Source organism: Elaeis guineensis, chromosome 4 (assembly GCF_000442705.2).
Source record: "Elaeis guineensis isolate ETL-2024a chromosome 4, EG11, whole genome shotgun sequence".
Lineage (NCBI taxonomy): Eukaryota > Viridiplantae > Streptophyta > Magnoliopsida > Arecales > Arecaceae > Elaeis > Elaeis guineensis.
In genome coordinates this window covers 129,198,967-129,208,952 of record NC_025996.2, presented here as the reverse complement: position 1 = coordinate 129,208,952, position 9,986 = coordinate 129,198,967, and the positions used below count along the sequence as shown (strand labels likewise).

The following is a 9,986-nucleotide window of genomic DNA, read 5'->3' as shown; positions in this document are numbered from 1 at the left end:
GGGATGAGTTTTGCCACAGTAATCCACCCCACACCAATAGCTCGAGAAGTTGAAGGTCTCTTGGGAGCCAGAGAAGTAGAAGTCATCTTAGAGCTGGACAAGGGAGAAAGGTTTGGTGGTGGAATAGGACTTTCACCCCCTTTCATATCGAAGACTTGTCAAGTGTTCCTTTCTCAACCAAAGAAGGGTTCAAATCTTAGAGCTTTTGGGGCTATTTGGTATAGATGATCATCCCAAATCAAGGATGATAGGGATGGAGATGATGAGATCACTATAGCTCATGGTGATCCTACATAGTAGTAATTTCAAATTACCCCTACTTCATAAATCATTGTCCAATCCAGTGATAGGATGCTCAGCCTTAAATTTGGAAATTCAAGATCATCTTGGGCTAAAATTTGAGGATAAAATTACCCCTCAATCCAATGAAAAAAATTTGCATATCAATATACTGTTAATATGTTGTGTCAATATTATATATGATATAATGTTATATTAATATTAAATATTATATTTATGATATTATAATATGGTATTAATTATATCATTATCATAATTTTATTTAAAGATAATTTTAAATTATAGAAGAAATACACTATTGCATGCTATATCGGTATAATTAAATTATTTAATATATTACTTCTATATTCTTTATTTTTAATAAAATAAATATTACAATTAAAATAATATATTGCAAGTATAAATAAAAATATTAATTTTATAATAACAATCAATAAAGGTTTAGTAATTTATAGGACTAAAAAAATTCTATTAAATATATTAATAATTAATATATTAATAAATATATAAATATAATGTTATAATATATTCATATGATTAATAAATATATTTTATGAGATATATCTGGTATAGTTTTGGTATTATATGATAAGTGATTTTGGATTTCTATGGAAAATCAATAAGTCACCCATAAAAATCCAGAAATCTTTAATCCTTGGACCATGGCCTACCAGACATAGTGATTTTAGATCACTAGAGATTAAATGACTTCAAGATTTGAATCATTGATGATCTTTGATCACTGTGGTGATACCATTTAGGTCACTTAATGCCATCTTGGGATGGATGCTAGCTTGTTTGAGGAGTCGTCTCTCACAAGTTGTTTTATTGATTAGTATGTTCGATGGGGTCCTTGAAGGGAATAAAAGTCATATGGGGTGCTGATGTGCAAATCTTAAAATTTGTAAATAAAACCGCAAGCGCACGATATGCAGAGTAGCACGACCAGCGAGTACGGGTCGATCCCACAGAGACTTGATTTAAAAATAATTTTCAAATCTATGCTCAAGTGAGCTTTAACAAAAATCGAAAGTCGAAAGTTGTTTGCTAAAGACAATAAGACTAAGGATCTAGGGTTTTTGAATCCACTAGATCTAGATTAGAAAATTCTACCTAGAATTTTTCTTATTGATCCTAACGACTACTCCTCTTGTCTTTCCCAAGCATAGATTATGAAGGGACTAAGGCCCAACGATAATCCATCAAGATTCTTTACAAGGGAGTAGTAACTAGGATCCCTTAGGATTTTCTCCTCCTATGCACTGAATCAAGCATGAACTATGAAGCGACTCTGACCCAACTGTAGTTCATCAAAAATTTTTGATAAAAGAGGAAGAAAAAGAAACCCTAAGAAAAAGAAATAACCCTATGTAAAATTCCTACTCATGATCTAGCTTCATCGCAAACCCTAGAAGGGATGCTTAGCTAGACATGATCTAAATCTACATGCAAAATTTCAATGCAAAAAAATAAACTACCCTAATTTCATAAATTAAACTATCCTAATTGCATAAATTTAAACTGCATAATTTAAACTAATCTAATTGCATAAAATTTAAATTGCATAAATTAAACTATCCTAATTGCAAGAAAAAGAAATTGCATAATGTAAAGAGATGAAATTGCATAAAAACAAGATTTTATATAAAAAAAAATTATTACAAAAATCTCAAAGCTCAAGGCTTGAGAAGAGAGCTAAAAACCTCACTATCTAGGGTTACAAGCTTGATCGGAAGGAAGAATACATAAAACAAGGGCCTTTGGGGGCTTTTTATAGGCATTTGGGGGTTATAAGGTTTTCAAAACTTTAGATGTGGGACTAAGAGGTTTTAGAGGATTGTTAGGGAGATTTATGGTACGCCGATGGGTCCATGGTCCATGCGTCTGTTGCTGTGGACCAGGCGGCTAACCAGATCACCAAATTAGTTGATTTTTGACCAATTTTGATCTGATTTGACTCGGGTTTGACCCAATTGATTCTTCTTTCTTCATTCTTCAATTCTTGGGTCAATTTAACTCCGTTTTGCATAAAATTTGCACCGTTGGAATCCTCTTTCCTTGTTCTTTCTATTGATGATCTCTTCTTCTGCAAAATATAATAATAAGTATCAATTTCTTAATAAAGTTAGATAATTTAGATATTAATTGATACTTTTTATGTCAATTTGTGACATAAATCAGGTGCATACTATAAAATATTATATGAGGTGGGCTTTATAATTTATCATATTTCTTCTAATACTAATCTTGAAAAATAAATTTAAAAGTCAAAAACTTTTTTACTAACAGAGTTATTAGTTTCATGATTAAAAAAATTGATATTTTCTTTCTTTTTTATTTTCAACATATATTTTTTAGTGATATATATTACATCATCATATGATACACACTAAATAAACTAATCATCAAACAAGTTAATACATAACTATAAATAAATTGATATATAATTTTTAGAATATAAAGTTCACTAATATAAAGTATATAGCCAGGTGATATATATTGTAAGTTTTTTTGATACACACCCAATAATGATCTAATATACATTTATAGATAAATTGATACATAGTTTACTGAACTTAGTATTTATCAGTATATAGTATATGTCAAGTTAATATACACCTGACAAAATATTCATCTGACATCCTAATACACACCTATAGGTGAAATAATATATAGCTTTCAGAATATAACACTCATCAGTACAGAGCACATGATCAAATGATACACACTAGATGGATTACTGATACATACTGTAAATTTTTTTGATATATATCTAGCAATAATCCAATACATATCTGCAAATAAATTGATACATAGTTTACCAAATTTAATATTCATCAGTACATAGTATATAGTCAGTTAATATATATCTAACAAATTATTCATCCGATATCTTAATGCATACCTCTAGATAAAATGATATATATTTTTCATAAACTTTTAGATGCAAAAATCTTAGAAAAAAAGAAAGATTTGGAAGAGAAGAAAGGGACTCGAGGAAGATCTCATGGATAGGAGAGATGGCATGTAGGGTTTGGAAGAGGAGAAAGAGACTCAGAAGGAAGTCTTTATGGATACGAGTGTGCAAATGATTCGATTTTCAAGATTTGAAAACGGAGAAAGAGACTTAGGAGGAAGACCTTATGGATAGGAGTGTGCAAATGGTTTGGTTGATAGAAAATCGAACCACACTATTAATTATTTTGGTGTTTGATTCAGTTTTTCTTCTGAAAATTTTGGTTTCAGTTTAAAACAGATCTAAAATTTTTTAATTGATTCGGTCTTCAATATTTAATTTGATAACTTCATTTAATCAAAAATCAAAATTATCTAATCACCTTCGGTTTGATATCTAGATTTGATCTAAATATTACTTGGATCAAATCCAATTGGATCGTGCCAAATCCCATGATAGATAACACGCCAGATTGCCCCTTGTATTTCACCAATTCCCGATTGCACGCTATCGACTATGCATATGCTCTGAGATTTGCCTCGGAGCTTGGTTCACTTGAACCAAGTGCAGTGGTGCTAGTATGCAATAATTTCTCCTAGACTTGATAGCCCCCTTGCCAACTAGTAGCCCGATACTCGGATCGTCAGATGCCTCCACCTCCTCTACGGCCTGCCCTCCTCTTCCAGTGCCTCTCCATCAGTACCACCGACCTCCTCCTCCTCGATGCCCACTACCTCGTCTATCTTCTCCCTCCCTTCTGCCACCACCTTAGATTCACACTCCTCCTCTAGTCCTCGACGCTCCTCAATAAAGTCAGACGCCTCCGACCTCCAGCCATTGGATGGTGGATCGGACACCACCACCCCCTCTGTAGCCTACTCTCCTCTTCCAGTGCCTCTCCATCACTATCGCGGACCTCCTCCTCCTCCTCGACGCCTACCACCTCACCCCATCACCTCCCTCTCTTCCACAGTCGCCTCATCTTCACCCGCCTTCTTTTGTCCTTGGTGCTTCTTAATACTGTCGGATGCCTCCAGCATCCAGGCCCTAGATGGTAGACCATTAGATGCCGCCACCCCCTCTATCACTTGCCTTCATCTTTCAGTGCCTGTCCATCGATCGCCGCCACTGATCTCCTCCTCCTTGATGCCCATTGCATTACCCCTCACCTCCCTCCCTTCCACCGCCACTGCTGCCTCACCACCCCCGTGCTGTTCCACCATCGATCCATCACTATGAGGGTTTAATAAGTTCTAACCAAAACCAAAAGTTTAGCATAGAGAAGGCCAAAACTGAATTATCGAGCTGAATTGAACCGAACATAAATTATTTTGATTTGGTTTGTTTGGTTTTAGGCTACTTCGATTTGATTTTTGGTTTTATAATATGTAGATTCAGAAATTTTATTTTTCAGAACTTTGGTTCGGTTTGAGCCGAAAAAATAAAATGCACATCTCTACTCATAAATAAGAGAAATAGCTGAATGAGGAAGATAATGAAGAACAATCACAAAAGATCTCTCTTAGATATATATTTTATTTTTTTATTATTTTATTTATGATACTAATAGATTTTATTAGTAGAAAAAAATTAATTTTTATTTGATTTTTATTTTTTTTAAGATACAAAATAAAAAAAAATAATATAAAATTAGACTCTCCATATGGTGGTCTATAACGCTCGTCACATATAATGTTTATTTTCTCGAAGAGAATCCCGAGAATCAGTACCTGCAAAACCCTTATAACAGATTTACATCACTATCATCTAAGCTATGGAATCCACGACCGCTACATTTTCATCAACTACAGAACCACCAGCCGCTCAAAAAGAGGAGGAGAAACCGGGGAGAGGGTGGGACCCACCCGTGTACCAGTTTCAACGTTTCAGGTTTCCATGGGAGGAAAAATTATTGCATGCACAAGGTCCAAATGAACCAGGGAAAATCGCGGAGCATGCGCTCGGTGAATACCGAATTGGTGAAATACAAGGGTAGGTGGGACGCGGTCCAATTGCAATGCATGCAATACGGACGCCCATAAAAGAGACTTGCCAAGAAAGAAAGGCAACGCCCCCTGCCCACCCTCGAGGGAAATGTCAGACCAGGGCCCCACATAATATTTTCTTTCTTTTTCCCATCAAGACCCGCCATCCCATACAATGTTAATAATAAAGAAGGTGGAATGCTTTTAACCTGATGGCCAAAGGGTGGCCATGACAATGATCGTCCCATGGCTCTCCCTAGAGAAGAGCGTGGGCTTGTCACCTTGAGACAAAACCTAGAGGCCACCATTTTCAAAGTTTAGCTGAGAAATTTTAGAGAAGAAGAAACATTCTAGAGAAAGTTGTTATCTCAAACCTCCAGTCTAATTACGGTACCGGCCCCTTGCACCACCGTCTCAATGCCATTGCTATCCATTTCAAATTGATTGCATGACTGATATTACTGACTATTAGATCATCAATGATATTGTCAACATCAGTTTTTCAATTTAAGCTATGAGACGTCAGTATGAAGGTATTCTAAAAAAAATTTCCAACTTATGTTACATAGATTTCAAAGATCAGCAACAAAAGAAAAAATATCAGAGGGTAGCGTGCTAGATCAAAGAAAATAGAAGCAAAATCGTGGGTCTTATTCTTCTGCCTCAATCAAATAGATCTTACTTTGAATAGTCATGCTCTTCAATTCAGTTTCTACGAGTCCACTTATTATAATTACCATACGCACTTATCTACAGAACAAGTAACAGACTCCATCATTGAGGGTTTTGGACCTTCCAACTCTTATCACAAGATCTCCAATGAGCTCAATCGTCCTAAAAACAGTGGGATGCTAAATATAACTTATGGCAACATCCAAGGAAATAAACTATAAGGACTGAATGAAGGACTTACAGGTGGGAGGTGCTAGCTGGCAGAACTTGTAAAGACTCTTGTCACGTTGATAAAGGAATCGAAACGGTCATATCCTTCGAATGTTTTATTTGTGACCGAAATTGAAATGAAGATTTGAATTCTTAGCAAAAAATTTAAATTAGATTTTAGAGAGATTGATATATTTACATTTCATCCCAGAATTGAAATTAGAATAGGATTCTTTCCAACCAAATGGTTGGAATGAGAATTATTCATTCTCATCTCCATTTTATGCTCCAACTTTTCCCAACAAAACAGCCTCCCCAACTTGGTCACAATTTCTCACTCCAGTAGTGACTGAGGTTTCTGTCCATCCTGAGTTCTGAAAAGAAAAGTGAAGATTAAGTTCTTCCAGCTAGGGTGGAGAACTTAGCAAGTGGTACAATATCAGACTTGCATTTAAAATTGTGCTAGCAAGTCTCGTCCACTGATGCAGTAATCAGGACAATCTTTGAACAGGAACTGGGATGTGGGTAGATCAACCACTTTTTTATTATTATTATTATAACTTCTGTTTTTCAAGTCTTGAAAACACAGATAATGAAGTATGACACGTGCTATTGACTTCGACTCTTCAATGAAGTGTCTAGCTTCCATAATTAATTACTCGTTCTTTTGTTTGCCGGACGCCAAGGTTGAATACATTCACGGTTACACATCATAATGTGAGGGAAATAACCATTAAATTGCTCAAAAAGAAAATCCCCAATTCTTCTCCAAATGGATCCAAAACTATCCTTACTTCTGGTGATATGCATGCTTACGGGAATCACAGCAAACAAATATGATGAATTCACATACAACGGATTCAAAAGGAGTGAGTTATACCTTGATGGCATAGCAGAGATCACACCCAATGGCCTTCTGAGATTAACCAACACTACAAGGAGCCAGCGAGGACATGCATTCCACAAAGTGCCACTGCATTTGAAGAACTCCTCGGACGGTAACGTTTACTCTTTCTCTACTTGCTTCGTTTTTGCAATACTCCCCGAGTATCCAGATGTGGCTGGCGATGGACTTGCATTCGTGCTCTCTCCAAACATGGAGCTCCCTGGGGCTCTGCCCAAACAATTCCTTGGTCTCTTCAACTCTACCAACAATGGCAATTCAGCAAATCATGTCCTTGCTATTGAGCTAGACACCATCCTCAACATCGACTTTGGAGATATCAACAACAACCATGTCGGAATTGATGTCAACGGATTAAGGTCGATAAATGCTGCGACAGCATCATATTTCATTGAAAACATTGGCGAGTTTAAGAACCTCAGCCTTATAAGTGGGGAACCTATGCAGGTATGGGTAGATTACAGCAATCTAGAGAAGAAGCTAAATGTAACAATATCCCCCATGAGTGTGCCCAAACCAAGCCATCCATTGTTGTCTTCTTTCATGAATCTCTCCTCCGTAATATTAGACACCATGTATATTGGCTTCTCTGCTTCTACGGGCTCCAGTGTACCATCCAATTATGTTCTGGGTTGGAGCTTTAAGATGAATGGGCAGGCGGGTGCCCTCAATCTGTCCAGCCTTCCTTCGCTTCCTTCTAAAAAGCATGGTAGAAAACTAGCATCTTTGATAATTTGGCTGTCCTTAGGAGTAGTGGTGTTCATAACTATAACTGCCTTCAGTATTGCTTACATAATAAGAAGAAAGGCAAGATATGCTGAAGTTCTTGAAGAGTGGGAGCTAGAACATAGAACTCATAGATTCTCATATAAAGAACTATTCAAGGCTACCAAAGGCTTTCGAGAGCAAAATCTTTTGGGAGTTGGCGGTTTTGGAAGAGTTTACAAAGGCGAGCTACCCACCTCAAAAACTGAAATTGCAGTGAAGACGATATCTCATGGTTCTAAGCAAGGAATGAGGGAGGTTGTTGGGGAGATTGCAAGTAACAGTCAACTCCGTCACCGCAATTTGGTCCAACTTCTGGGCTATAGCCGTAGGAGAGGGGAGCTCCTTGTGGTCTATGAGTTCATGTCCAATGGTAGTCTTGACAAGTTCCTCTATGATACAAGCAAGCCAACAACACTTTGCTGGAGTCAGAGACAAAACATTATCAGAGGTGTGGCTTCAGGTTTGCTCTACTTGCATGAAGAGTTGGAGCAGATTGTTGTACACAGAGATATCAAAGCAAGCAATGTCTTACTGGACGGTGAAATGAATGGAAAGTTGGGAGACTTTGGACTATCAAGATTGTATGATCATGGCAGCGATGCCCAAATCACTCATGTGGTGGGAACTTTTGGTTACATAGCTCCAGAGCTCACTAAAACAGGCAGGGCAACCACGAGAACTGATGTCTTCGCCTTCGGGGTTTTCATACTTGAGGTTGTCTGTGGAAGGAGGCCAATAATGCAACAAGAATCACCGGATCTTCATTTGGTGGACGGGGTGTGGAGGAGTTGGAGGAGTGGAGTAATTCTAGAGGTTGCAGATGCAAGATTGGAAGGTGATTATAATCCCAAGGACGTGGAACTGATCTTAAAGATTGGATTGCTTTGTTCACATCCGGCACCTGCAGCTAGACCAACCATGCGCCAGGTGATGCAGTTGTTGGATGGTGATCTTTCACTGCCCGAAATACCCAAAGATGGGAGGGGGGAAGAACTGGAAGAATCGTAATATCATTAAACTGTGTCCAAATTGTAAAGCAACATAAAATATATGAGGTAAAACACAATAAATTCTACCTTGTTGCAGTCCTAGTGAACTAGATGTAACTCAATGTCGTCCACCATGGTTTCAAAAATACAAAGTACTACGATTAGATATAGAAGTTAAACCTACTTAATTATATGTACTATGTTGTGAGTTGGAAAAGTCTGAAAAGAATATTGGAGATAGTCCTAGATAGGAATGTTAATTTATTTATTATTAATACATATATATTCTTGATCCACTTCATTTTATTAATAATATAATTTTATTTTTAAAGTTGTTAATGTTGTTTGTGTTGTGAAATTCAAATGCAGAAGTTGAACTGAATACCTACATTGGATGAACTCTTCAGACACACCCATCAAAAGAAAAAGGATGACAATCAGTGGGTGAAAAAGAGGATAGAGACAACATATGTAAGTATTCAAAAAATTCTACTTTAATTCATATATGTATACTATCTGTATATTTACTCATTGTATCTAATATCTTTCACAAACTAATTTTATCTAGAAGTGGTAAGAGATGCAATCAAGTCAGATCTCGACTCAGAAGGATAGTGCAGAATCATCACTTCAGCCATCCATGATGCATGTATGGTGATTAGGAGGAGGAGGATGGTCAATATGATTTTTTTTTTTTGTTATGATTGAGATGATGATGCTTGTCATACTTTTTTTTTTTATTATGGACTTGAATATGATGAGAATGATGATACTTGTGGATACCTTTTTTTAGTTATGGATTTGGATATGATAAGGATGATGATACTTGTGGAACTTCTTTTATTTATGAACTTGGATATATGAGAAGGATAATGTTTATGATGATTATGTTTTTCTATTAGGATTAATATATTATATTTGTGAATATATATGAATTTGTTGCCATATGGATTATTTGTATATGATCAGGTGTATAAAAAAATAGGATATTTTAGGTTCTTTTTAATGGTTAGATTTAAATATTGCAATGAAATACTTTTTCAAAAATATATTTTGCAAGAGATTATTTTTTCTCAGAAAGTCATTTTGTGAGGGATTTTTCCCTCGAAAAATTGTTTAGCGAGGGATAATTTTCTTGAAAATATAGAAAAATCACTTGAAAATTCGAGCAATCCCTTAGAAATATAGAAAGATTTCCTTGG

At 36.1% G+C, this 9,986-nt stretch overlaps 1 protein-coding gene across 1 annotated transcript; it reads left to right on the top strand.

Annotated features, from left to right (window-relative positions):
* Positions 1-6,832: 6,832 nt before the first annotated feature.
* On the top strand, positions 6,833-9,605 carry LOC105042709 (L-type lectin-domain containing receptor kinase SIT2-like). Its single transcript, XM_073256789.1, has 3 exons — positions 6,833-8,850; positions 9,154-9,255; positions 9,353-9,605. Exon 1 carries the CDS (start codon positions 6,896-6,898, stop codon positions 8,801-8,803), a length of 1,908 nt encoding a protein of 635 aa, XP_073112890.1. The 5' UTR covers positions 6,833-6,895; the 3' UTR covers positions 8,804-8,850; positions 9,154-9,255; positions 9,353-9,605.
* Positions 9,606-9,986: the final 381 nt, after the last annotated feature.